This window comes from Diorhabda carinulata, chromosome 4 (genome assembly GCF_026250575.1).
Source record: "Diorhabda carinulata isolate Delta chromosome 4, icDioCari1.1, whole genome shotgun sequence".
Classification (NCBI taxonomy): domain Eukaryota; kingdom Metazoa; phylum Arthropoda; class Insecta; order Coleoptera; family Chrysomelidae; genus Diorhabda; species Diorhabda carinulata.
In genome coordinates, this window is record NC_079463.1 from 33414120 (window position 1) to 33426626 (window position 12507).

General features: G+C 32.4%; 1 protein-coding gene across 2 annotated transcripts; it reads left to right on the forward strand.

Annotated features, from left to right (window-relative positions):
• Positions 1–43: 43 nt before the first annotated feature.
• LOC130893245 (importin subunit beta-1) lies at positions 44–12160 on the forward strand. 2 transcript variants are annotated; one of them, XM_057799182.1, is made up of 9 exons: positions 44–476; positions 2204–2445; positions 2507–3150; positions 3204–3501; positions 3582–3840; positions 6452–6648; positions 6714–6903; positions 9686–10466; positions 11664–12160. In XM_057799182.1, coding segments are annotated over exons 1-9 (2667 nt in total). In that variant the 5' UTR covers positions 44–421; the 3' UTR covers positions 11665–12160. The 2 variants fall into 2 exon arrangements, with proteins under 2 accessions (XP_057655165.1, XP_057655164.1); XM_057799181.1 differs by having other exon boundaries at positions 63–476; positions 9686–12160.
• Positions 12161–12507: the final 347 nt, after the last annotated feature.

Sequence of the window (12507 nt, forward strand, 5' to 3'; positions counted from 1 at the left end):
TGTCTTTTTAAATTTGATTTTTGTCCCTTCAGTATTGATTAATGGAACAGAGCTAGATTTTTAACGGGAATGTACTTTGTGACGTTATTATGTCATCAACTTCATATTCCCGCTATCGTAGATTAAGTGGGTTTATAAAGAAGATATTCGTCGTTTACTAATTGATAATCGTTTTAATATTGTGAATTCATTTGTGAAGAATCATAACTTTAAAAATCCGTAGATTTTTTTCAATTTTAAAATATATAATAAAAAAATTATTTCAAAGTGACATTTGACAAGTCTTTTTGACAGAAAGGAGCAATTTGCCTAGATTGCCGTGAAATTACATGTGGTGTAGAACCGTTTTGTGAAGCCGGTTAATTTTGTAAGACAAAAAAAGAGAATTCGTGGCTTTTGATAGTTCGTAAAAGATATCAAAATGCACCAAGAAACGTTACAACTCATCCAGATATTAGAAAAAACAGTTTCTCCAGGTAAGTGCTATATCAATTTCCACCATTGACGAAACCCGTTGAATCTTATTGTTTAATCTCGAGTGACAATTTAAGCATTTTCGTACACGCATCGGTTATATTGAGAAACTTTAAATTGATTTGAAGACATTACTGCTCCTTAATAGAGTTTTTTTTCTAAATATTCAGGTTAGATACAATTTACGTTTAAAAGAAAAGTTGGGCCCCAGATTGATAGCAACAAGTTGTAGTTTGGCATTTAACGATCATGTACATTTAATTTCTAAATTTTCCGGTATATATCTTGTGGAATTTGAAAGATCAAATATAATCAAAATATAATTAGGAAAGCTTTATCTCTATGTGAGAAGAAAATAAGTAAAAAAATACGAGTATTTTTGATAAAAGGATAAACCAAGGTTAAATTCGATTCATTTTACAATATTATAGTTAAGTAATTGAAATTTAATAAAAATAGAAGAGAAACACTATGAATAATCATCAAAACATGCAGTGTGATCACATGAAAGTTTCTATTCTTATTATAAATTCGTATCGACTTCACTATTTGCGTAAATACTAGTTAATACCATAATAGAAACAAGCTTCATCAAAAATAGTTCAAAATATCGAGTTTTTATTCAAATGATGATATTATAAATAATAGGTATAATATTTTCTATAATTATTTATTTGATTTTCGTTCTGATTCAAGTTGAAAATCTTATTATTAGATTATATTTTATTACAAACTTAATTTTATCTTTGTCTCCTATTTTGTTTAATAAAATGTAGTAGATATTACTACTTTTTATTTTGGCATCAAAATTGCAAAAGTTAATGATTCCGTTTTGGCGTGATTTTACATTTTTGAAAATACTGTAACACTTAGTAAAGACTCCCACTGTGGTGGGGTGGGGATAATGTTGGAATTCGGGAAATTCTGGACTGTAGAAACACCATCTAGTGGAGATAGATGAAAAATGAATTTCGGTGGTTTTATCTGGTTTTGTAATCGTGATAACGGGATTGTAGGCCCCGGACTCGATGGGATTTTAATGACGATATTGATATGCAAAGAGGCGATGCATGTTTTTTTACCTAACCTCAAAATTTATAAAAAAAAAATACAATAATCTAGATTCCCGTGTTCGATTTGATGATTTTTGTACCTAAACTTAAAAATTACCGAAAAAAATGCAAAAATCTTGATTTTATATGTTTCTTCAAGTACATTTTACGAAAAAATTAGACTAAATATCAAAAATTGTGTCGGTGGAAAGTTGTACAGAATTGAAAGATCTACAATTTCTTTACATACTTTATTCCACATAACCCCAAAAATGTAAAAAATTTTGATGTTAGTTGGAAAAAAAGTATCAAATCACAATTTTTACGAGATAACGAGATTCTAGGCTACGAATTCGATGGGTTTTTTTACTTAACTCAACCTAACCTCATTTGTATCGACCCTTAAATAAAAACAACTAGCACCAAGTGACGCTGAAGGTTTAAATTGATTACCTGTCTTCCATACTCAATGATTCTTTTCGATTGGTTCTCATATGACCAATTATCCAGTTTTATCTGGTTTTATTTAGCTATTTCGAGTCGAGAATTGATTGAAACGAGCTTAGGGAACCTCCTTAAGTTAGACTGCAAGTTGACTTTTGCAAATGGGGGGAGTCTGTGATGATGTCCTCGTAATTCTAGTCATTTTGATTTACGTTATAATTATATGTTTTTAGACAAAAATGAACTCGAACAAGCATCGTCTTTCCTTGAACAAGCATCGGCAACGAATTTATTAGGATTTATAAAGACTTTATCAGATATTTTAAGACATGGCGGAAACAGTCCCGTCGCTCGTATGGCGGCGGGTTTACAACTAAAAAATCAACTAACCTCGAAAGATCCTTCTATAAAAATAACTTATCAACAGCGTTGGTTAGCTTTCCCGGAAGACATTAGAGATTATATAAAGAAGAATGTAAGTAATATTGAAATTATTTATGCGCGAAAAAAATGAATTTTAATCGATTTAAATGTAGGTCGTGGGTGCGCTGGGTACTGAAACTAACAGACCGTCTTCGGCGGCTCAATGTGTAGCGTATATAGCGGTGGCGGAATTACCACAAAGACAATGGCCGGATTTAATAGCGAACTTGGTAAGCAACGTCTGCCAAGGCAATTCGACGGAAATGCAAAAAGAAGCTACATTAGAAGCTATAGGTTACATATGTCAAGAAATCGATTCGGACGTATTAGTATCCCAATCTAACGATATACTAACCGCCATAGTACACGGAATGCGAGCCTCGGAACCAAGTAATCACGTACGTTTAGCCGCTACTCAAGCCCTACTAAATTCCTTGGAATTTACAAAAGCTAATTTCGATCAACCGACCGAAAGGAATTACATTATGGAAGTAGTTTGCGAAGCGACCCAATCTCCGGATTCCCAAATCAAAGTGGCCGCTCTACAATGTTTAGTTAAAATTATGTCTTTGTATTATCAACATATGGAAACTTATATGGCGCCGGCGCTTTTCCCCATCACCTTGGAAGCCATGAAATCCGAAAACGATGCCGTAGCTCTACAGGGTATTGAATTTTGGTCGAACGTCAGCGACGAAGAAGTTGATTTAGCCATCGAGGATACTGAAGCTACCGAAGCCGGACGACCGCCTACAAGGTAATTTTAATTTCTATATTATATCTCAAATTTAATTTAATTTTGTGTATTAGATCTTCGAGGCATTACGCCAAAGGTGCTCTGCAATATATAGTTCCGATACTTTTACAAAAATTAACCAAACAAGAGGAACTGGATGATGAGGACGATTGGAATCCTAGTAAAGCTGCCGGGGTGTGTCTGATGCTTCTATCTACTTGTTGCGAAGATGAAATAGTACCGCACGTTTTGCCTTTTATTAAAGAAAATATCAAATCTAGTAATTGGCGTTTCCGTGATGCTTCTCTGATGGCGTTCGGCTCCATTCTGGGCGGATTAGAAAGCAACACTTTGAGGCCCCTCGTAGAACAAGTAAGTAACAATATTTTCACGTTCTGTCCCTTAAATAAGATTTTGTTTCCTCTGCAATATTTAAATTTAATATTTTATAGGCAATGTCGACATTAATAGACCTGATGTACGACAGCAACGTCATCGTGCGAGATACAGCGGCTTGGACTTTTGGTAGAATATGCGAAATCATCCCCGAAGCGGCTTTGAATGAAAACTTTTTGAAACCGTTACTTGAAAGTTTGATTACCGGTTTGAAAGCTGAACCGCGCGTAGCGGCCAACGTATGTTGGGCGTTTTCGGGACTAGCGGAAGCCGCTTACGAAAGCGCTGATTGTATAGAAGAATCCGGTACACCGGGTAAGTCGTTTTTTCTATATATTAAATTAAATTTCCATAGGATACAATTTTTTTCGTACGTTAATTATTTTATTGGTGATTTAAATTTTATTTTGGACCTAATTAATCGAATTGTCAGCCGGTTGAGTCGTTATTGGACCTCTTTCAAGTCCACCAGTTTCTTTTGAATCTTCCGTTCGGTTGGGGGCCTTAGAGTGAACAAAGGGCCCAGTCTTTTTTGAATTTGGTGTCCGGTTGTGGTTCTAAGACCCAGTTTCTTTCGTATCTTGTCCGGTTGTGGTTCTAAAACCCATTTTCTCTTGAATCTTCTGTCCTGTTATTGTTCTAATACTCAGTTTCTTTCAAATTATGTCCGGTTGTAATTGTAAAGAATCAGTTTTTTTCGAATTACGCTCAGCTGTGGTTCTAAGACCCATTTTCCTTTGAATCTTCCGTCAGGTTGTGGTTCTAAGCTCTAAAATCCAGTTTCTTTTGAATTTTCAGTTCTGTTTTGATTCTAAGACCCAGTTTCTTTCGAATCTTGACCAGTTGTGGTTCTAAGACCCAGTTTTCTCTCGTATCTTGTCCTTTTAGGTTAGGTTAGGTCCTGTTATTGTTCTAATACTCAGTTTCTTTCAAATGATGTCCGGTTGTGATTGTAAGATCCAGTTTTTTTCGAATCATGCTCAGCTGTGGTTCTAAGACCCATTTTCTTTTGAATCTTGTATGGTTGCGGTTCTAATAGTGGATGAAGGGACCAGTTTCCTTTGAATCTTCCGGCAGGTTGTGGTTCTAACCTCTAAAATCCAGTTTCTTTTGAATTTTCAGTTACGTTTTGATTCTAAGACCCAGTTTCTTTCGTATCTTGTCCGGTTGTGGTTCTAATGGTCAATGGAGCAGTCAGTTTCTTTCGAATCTTGACCAGTTGTGGTTCTAAGACCCAGTTTTCTCTCGTATCTTGTCCTTTTAGGTTAGGTTAGGTCCTGTTATTGTTCTAATACTCAGTTTCTTTCAAATGATGTCCGGTTGTGGTTGTGAGAATCAGTTTTTTTGAATCATGCTCAGCTGTGGTTCTAAGACCCATTTTCTATTGAATCTTGTATGGTTGCGGTTCTAATAGTGGATGAAGGGACCAGTTTCCTTTGAATCTTCCGGCAGGTTGTGGTTCTAAGCTCTAAAATCCAGTTTCTTTTGAATTTTCAGTTCTGTTTTGATTCTAAGACCCAGTTTCTTTCGTATCTTGTCCGGTTGTGGTTCTAATGGTCAATGGAGCAGTCAGTTTCTTTCGAATCTTGACCAGTTGTGGTTCTAAGACCCAGTTTTCTCTCGTATCTTGTCCTTTTAGGTTAGGTTAGGTCCTGTTATTGTTCTAATACTCAGTTTCTTTCAAATGATGTCCGGTTGTGATTGTAAGATCCAGTTTTTTTCGAATCATGCTCAGCTGTGGTTCTAAGACCCATTTTCTTTTGAATCTTGTATGGTTGCGGTTCTAATAGTGGATGAAGGGACCAGTTTCCTTTGAATCTTCCGGCAGGTTGTGGTTCTAACCTCTAAAATCCAGTTTCTTTTGAATTTTCAGTTACGTTTTGATTCTAAGACCCAGTTTCTTTCGTATCTTGTCCGGTTGTGGTTCTAATAGTCAATGGAGCAGTCAGTTTCTTTCGAATCTTGACCAGTTGTGGTTCTAAGACCCAGTTTTCTCTCGTATCTTGTCCTTTTAGGTTAGGTTAGGTCCTGTTATTGTTCTAATACTCAGTTTCTTTCAAATGATGTCCGGTTGTGATTGTAAGATCCAGTTTTTTTCGAATCATGCTCAGCTGTGGTTCTAAGACCCATTTTCTTTTGAATCTTGTATGGTTGCGGTTCTAATAGTGGATGAAGGGACCAGTTTCCTTTGAATCTTCCGTCAGGTTGTGGTTCTAAGCTCTAAAATCCAGTTTCTTTTGAATTTTCAGTTCTGTTTTGATTCTAAGACCCAGTTTCTTTCGTATCTTGTCCGGTTGTGGTTCTAATGGTCAATGGAGCAGTCAGTTTCTTTCGAATCTTGACCAGTTGTGGTTCTAAGACCCAGTTTTCTCTCGTATCTTGTCCTTTTAGGTTAGGTTAGGTCCTGTTATTGTTCTAATACTCAGTTTCTTTCAAATGATGTCCGGTTGTGATTGTAAGATCCAGTTTTTTTCGAATCATGCTCAGCTGTGGTTCTAAGACCCATTTTCTATTGAATCTTGTATGGTTGCGGTTCTAATAGTGGATGAAGGGACCAGTTTCCTTTGAATCCTCCGGCAGGTTGTGGTTCTAAGCTCTAAAATCCAGTTTCTTTTCAATTTTCAATTCATTTGTGATTCTAAGACCCAGTTTTTTTCAAATCTTGACCAGTTGTGGTTCTAAAACTCATTTTCTCTTGAATCTTTTGTCCTGTTGTGGTTCCGAGACTCAGTTTCTTTTGAATCATGTCCGTTTGTAGTTGTAGGAACCAGTTTCTCTAGAATTTTGGAGAATCCACCTTATTTTTGACGTTTTTTCCTCCGTCTTGTGTGTTATGTATGTTTTGGAAAGTTAGAGGATTACTTTACGGTCCTACTGGATAGTGGAGCGTTTTCTAAATTATTTTTATGTATTTTTTTTTTTCTAGAAACTTACGTCTTGTCGCAATATTTCGAATTCATAATACAGAGATTATTGGAAACGACAGATAGACCGGACGGTGCACAAGCTAATTTACGTCCTGCAGCTTACGAAGCCCTAATGGAAATGGTTAAAAATTCCCCGAAAGATTGTTACGTTACCGTACAAAAAACCACCATGGTGATTTTGGACAGGTTGCAACAAGTAAAAATAATCATCATTTTATTGTTTGTTATGCAAAAATTGTTTACGTACAAATATTATTTCAGGTATTGCAAATGGAAACTCACATCAACAGTCATAACGACAGATCTCAATTCAACGATCTCCAAAGTCTTTTGTGCGGTACCCTTCAATCGGTACTTAGGAAAGTCACTCCTGAAGACGCTCCCCATATATCCGATGCCATTATGACCGCTATGTTGACCATGTTCAATTCTAATTCCTGCAAAAGCGGTGGTGAGTTTGATCAATTGATTACACATTAAAAAACGACAATTTGAAGAAAAAAAAAACGTTTATTTATCAATTGTTACCTTCGATATACGATTAACTGTCTTATAAGTAAATTTTTGGTATTTCTGGAACATTATAGAAACTTCTGTTTTATTTTTTTCAATAATTGTTTTATATTTCTTATCTTTTTTTATTTTATCTTTTTTCTGCCTTTTTTAACAATAATTTTGTGAATTTCATCTTTTTTTGATTCTTTTTCAACCATAATTTTATGTTTTTTGTCTTTTTTCAACAGTAATTTTGAAATTTCCATCCTATTTCAAAGTAATTATGTGAATTTCAGTGTTTTAATCCTTTTCCAACAATTATTTTGGAAAATTCTCCTTTTTTAATAATAATTTTGAAAATTTTATCATTTTTGATACTTTTTCCACCATAATTTCCAAAATTTTCTATTTTCTATCCTTCTTTAAAAGTTATTTTGGGAGCTTTTTCTTTTTTTATTCTTTCTCAACAATAATTTTGTAAATTTCTTCTTTTTTGATCTTTTATCAAACATAATTTTCAAAATTTTATATTTTTTATTCTTTTTCATCAGCAATTTTGATATTTTCACCTAATTCAACAATATTTTTGAAATTTCCTCCTTTTCCTTCCCTTTTTAGCAATAAATTTCATCATTTTGATCCTTTTTCAATAATAATTTCAGAAAATTCTCCTTCAACAGCAATTTTGGAAATTTTCAAATTTTTTATCCTTTTCCAACCAAAATTCTCTAAAATTTCATGTTTTTCACCCTTTTTTAACAGTAATTTTGTGTATTTCATCTTTTTTTATTCTTTTTCAACTATAATTTTCAAAATTTTATGTTTTTTGTCTTTTTTTAACAGTAATTTTGAAATTTCCATCCTATTTTAAAATAATTATGTGAATTTCAGTGTTTTAATCCTTTTTCAACAATTATTTTGGAAAATTCTCCTTTTTTAATAATAATTTTGAAAATTTTATCATTTTTGATACTTTTTCCACCATAATTTCCAAAATTTTCTATTTTCTATCCTTCTTTAAAAGTTATTTTGGGAGCTTTTTCTTTTTTTATTCTTTCTCAACAATAATTTTGTAAAATTCTTCTTTTTTGATCTTTTATCAAACATAATTTTCAAAATTTTATATTTTTTATTCTTTTTCATCAGCAATTTTGATATTTTCACCTAATTCAACAATATTTTTGAAATTTCCTCCTTTTCCTTCCCTTTTTAGCAATAAATTTCATCATTTTGATCCTTTTTCAATAATAATTTCAGAAAATTCTCCTCCTTCAACAGCAATTTTGGAAATTTTCAAATTTTTTATCCTTTTCCAACCAAAATTCTCTAAAATTTCATGTTTTTCACCCTTTTTTAACAGTAATTTTGTGTATTTCATCTTTTTTTATTCTTTTTCAACTATAATTTTCAAAATTTTATGTTTTTTGTCTTTTTTTAACAGTAATTTTGAAATTTCCATCCTATTTTAAAATAATTATGTGAATTTCAGTGTTTTAATCCTTTTTCAACAATTATTTTGGAAAATTCTCCTTTTTTAATAATATTTTTGAAAATTTTATCATTTTTGATACTTTTTCCACCATAATTTCCAAAATTTTCTATTTTCTATCCTTCTTTAAAAGTTATTTTGGGAGCTTTTTCTTTTTTTATTCTTTCTCAACAATAATTTTGTAAATTTCTTCTTTTTTGATCTTTTATCAAACATAATTTTCAAAATTTTATATTTTTTATTCTTTTTCATCAGCAATTTTGATATTTTCACCTAATTCAACAATAATTTTGAAATTTCCTTCTTTTCCTTCCCTTTTTAACAATAAATTTCATCATTTTGATCCTTTTTCAATAATAATTTCAGAAAATTCTCCTCCTTCAACAGCAATTTTGGAAATTTTCAAATTTTTTATCCTTTTCCAACCAAAATTCTCTAAAATTTCATGTTTTTCACCCTTTTTTAACAGTAATTTTGTGTATTTCATCTTTTTTTATTCTTTTTCAACTATAATTTTCAAAATTTTATGTTTTTTGTCTTTTTTTAACAGTAATTTTGAAATTTCCATCCTATTTTAAAATAATTATGTGAATTTCAGTGTTTTAATCATTTTTCAACAATTATTTTGGAAAATTCTCCTTTTTTAATAATAATTTTGAAAATTTTATCATTTTTGATACTTTTTCCACCATAATTTCCAAAATTTTATACTTTTTATTCTTTTTCAACATTAATTTTGATATTTTCACCTTTTCCTTACTTTTTCATCAGCAATTTTCATATTTTCACCTAATTTAACAATAATTTTCTAAATTTTATACTTTTTATCCTTATTCAACAATAATTTTGAAATTTCCTTCTCTTTAACAATAAATTTCATCATTTTGATCCTTTTTCAATAATAATTTCAGAAAATTCTCCTCTTTCAACAGCAATTTTGGATATTTCCACATTTTTTAACCTTTTCCAACCAAAATTCTCTAAAACTTCGTGTATTTCATCTTTTTTTAACTCCTTTAACAGTTATTTTAGAAATGTCCACATTTTTTATCCTTTTTCAACCATAATGTGGTAAATGTTATCCTTTAGATCCATCCTACCGAAGACTTTCGTATCATTCCTCATCGGTCCATCATTTAAATTGTATTCACAATAAAATTGAACCTAACCTAAAAAAAAAATAACAAGAAACCAGAAAAAAAAATCGGGACATCCATTATATATAAATGATATATTTTATTATTTGTAGGTGTACAAGAAGACGCTTTGATGGCGGTATCAACATTAGTGGAAGTCCTAGGGGAAAATTTCATAAAATACATGGACGCCTTCAAACCGTTCCTCTATCTCGGTCTAAAGAACCACCAAGAATACCAAGTGTGCGGTACCGCAGTCGGTTTAACCGGCGACATATTCAGAGCGTTGAAATTGAAAATATTACCGTACTGCGACGAAATAATGACCATCCTATTGGAAAATCTCCGAGACCAATCTGTCCACCGTAGCGTAAAACCCCAGATACTATCCGTATTCGGCGACATCGGACTCAGCATCGGTTCCGAATTCAAGAAATATTTGGACGTCGTTTTATCGACGTTGGCGCAAGCTTCCCAAGCCCAAGTCGATCGCACCGATTTCGATATGATCGAATATCTGAACGAGTTGCGGGAAGGGGTGTTGGACGCCTACACCGGCATATTGCAGGGCTTGAAAGGGGACGGACCGACGCCCAATCCCGAAGTTATGATACTCGAACCGCACATTCCGTTTATCGTTCAATTTATAACTGTGGTAGCTCAGGATAGCGAACATTCCGATGGTACTGTCGCCGTTGCCGCCGGTATGGTCGGGGATTTGTGTACGGCCTTCGGGGCGCCTATGGTTCAGTTATTGGATCTGGAACCGATTAATGATATGTTGTCGCAAGGTAGACGTAGCAGGGTTAACAGGACTAAGACGTTGGCCAATTGGGCCTGCAAGGAAATGAGGAAACTTAAGGTCGCCGCTACTACGGCGGCTGCCGCTAGCTGGTGAGTCGGAATTTCTTGTTTTTCTTTTTATCTCCGACCGTCATTTGGAAACATTTTGAATTTTGAACTTTTTTATCCTTGATCCTTGATCTTTCTTCGGCATTAGTTTTAGAATATTGAAATATTTATCCATTTTCGACAGTTATTTTAGTATTTTTAATGTTTTTGATTCTTTTCCAACAATAATTTTGTGAATTTCTTCTTTTTCAATACCTTTTCAACTGACATTTTCAAAATTTTGTGTTTTTTATCCCTTTTTAACCATAATTTTGGAAATTTTACTTTTTCAAATCCTTTTCCAATCGTAATTTTCAAAATTCTATATTTTTTACCCATTTTTGACAGTAATTTCGAAAATGTCTACATATTTTGTCCTTTTTTAACAGTAATTTTGTGAATTTCATCATTTTTGATCCTTTTTCATCAGCAATTTTATAAATGTCATCCCCGTTCAACATATATATTATGAATTTCATACATTTTAAACAGTAACTTTCATTTTTTATATTTTTTATCCTTTTTTCACAACAATTTTGAAAATTGCATACCTTTTGTCCCCTTCCACCAGTAATTTTAAAAATTTCATCTTCTTTTATCCTTCTTCAACCATAAGTTTCAAAAATTTTCCTTTTCAGAGGTAATTTTGTAAAATTCTATATTTTTTGGTATTTATAATAAAAAAAAGGACTCGCAGTATCTTAACAACGCCCTAAAATCTTTTTTTCATCGCAATTTTGATAAAGAAAACACTTGTATAAGAATTTATGGTGATTTTGGGAAGAATCTGTTTTCAATTTAACACGTTCCCTGCCAACTGTATTTATAAGTCAAAGTTTCCCTGTATACATACAGCTCTTTTTTCTTTTAAGTGTAGTTTAAAATTTGGGGGTACTTGGACCTTATCATTTTATCATCTATAAAGCGAAACAGTCTTGAAAAAAGCTGCCATCTAATATGATTGGTTAACCCTTATTCAATTTAACACGTTCACTGCAATGAGCAAGCGAAATGACGTTTCTCTCATAATTCTTGTTTATTTTGGGAAAAGAACTGATTTAAATTGTTTAACACGTTCACTGCCTTGAGCTTGAGGGTAGTAATAATTCGAATTGTTACAAACTTGTTTTTTAATTATTTGATATTAAAAAAAGTGAAATTGGACAAATATCCATAGTGTGATGTCGTTTTCCGTTGCAGATTTTTCTTGGTCGCTTAGAAACAACAAAGAGAATTTCTACATCATCCTCAAAAAAATCCAAAAAATTCTCATGTCGATGTATATTCAAAATTTTCAAAAATTGGTATAAATATTGTTCAATTTAAATCCGTGACAATTGCGTTGCTAAACTCAGGTATAATATTAATTAAAAAAACAAAAATTGAGAAAGAAAGTATCGATCAACATGGGAGTTTTTCATAATATTCAGATTAATTGATACTGATTGATCATCTACATGTGTGCTGTGCTATAGAAGAAACAACTAAGGAAAACTGTACACGGTGATATATATAATTTTAAATAGCAAAAAAATGAACGCTTTGTATATAGTGTCTGTTCTAGTGCGCGTCGGCAGACTTTTCAGCTCAAGACTGATGAAAAAAAAAGTGATGACATTTCAGTATCACTTGGTGCGTCAGTTCATCATTTTTAAGTAATGTAACTTGATAAAAATAAAGAATCTTTTCTATATTTATCCCTTGTTTCGAATTACCTCACCCACCCACCTATTACAGGAGAAAAACATCGAAATAAAAGTGATCATAGCAGATACCCTCCTATAAAAAATTATTCAAAACGCCCTTCGGTTTATAGGAACCTATGATGACAACATCAAGTGATTATATCTATTCTTTAGCTATACCACACAAAACTTATCTATAGTCATCTGATAAAATGTGAAAAAAATCTATATAATGTAACTGTACCAAATCGAAATAAAAAAAAACTGTATTTTTTTATGGAGATTTCGAAAATCATATGAATTTGAGCAACGGTTTATCACGTACAGTACATGTTTTGTGGCGCCTGTCTTATTCGCAA

Coding starts and splice junctions, on each gene's coding strand:
- LOC130893245 (XM_057799181.1), top strand. CDS start 422: ATGCACCAAGAAACGTTACAACTCATCCAGATATTAGAAAAAACAGTT. Junction 2,446..2,506: donor GAGATTATATAAAGAAGAAT/GTAAGTAATATT, acceptor ATTTAAATGTAG/GTCGTGGGTGCGCTGGGTAC. Junction 3,502..3,581: donor TGAGGCCCCTCGTAGAACAA/GTAAGTAACAAT, acceptor AATATTTTATAG/GCAATGTCGACATTAATAGA.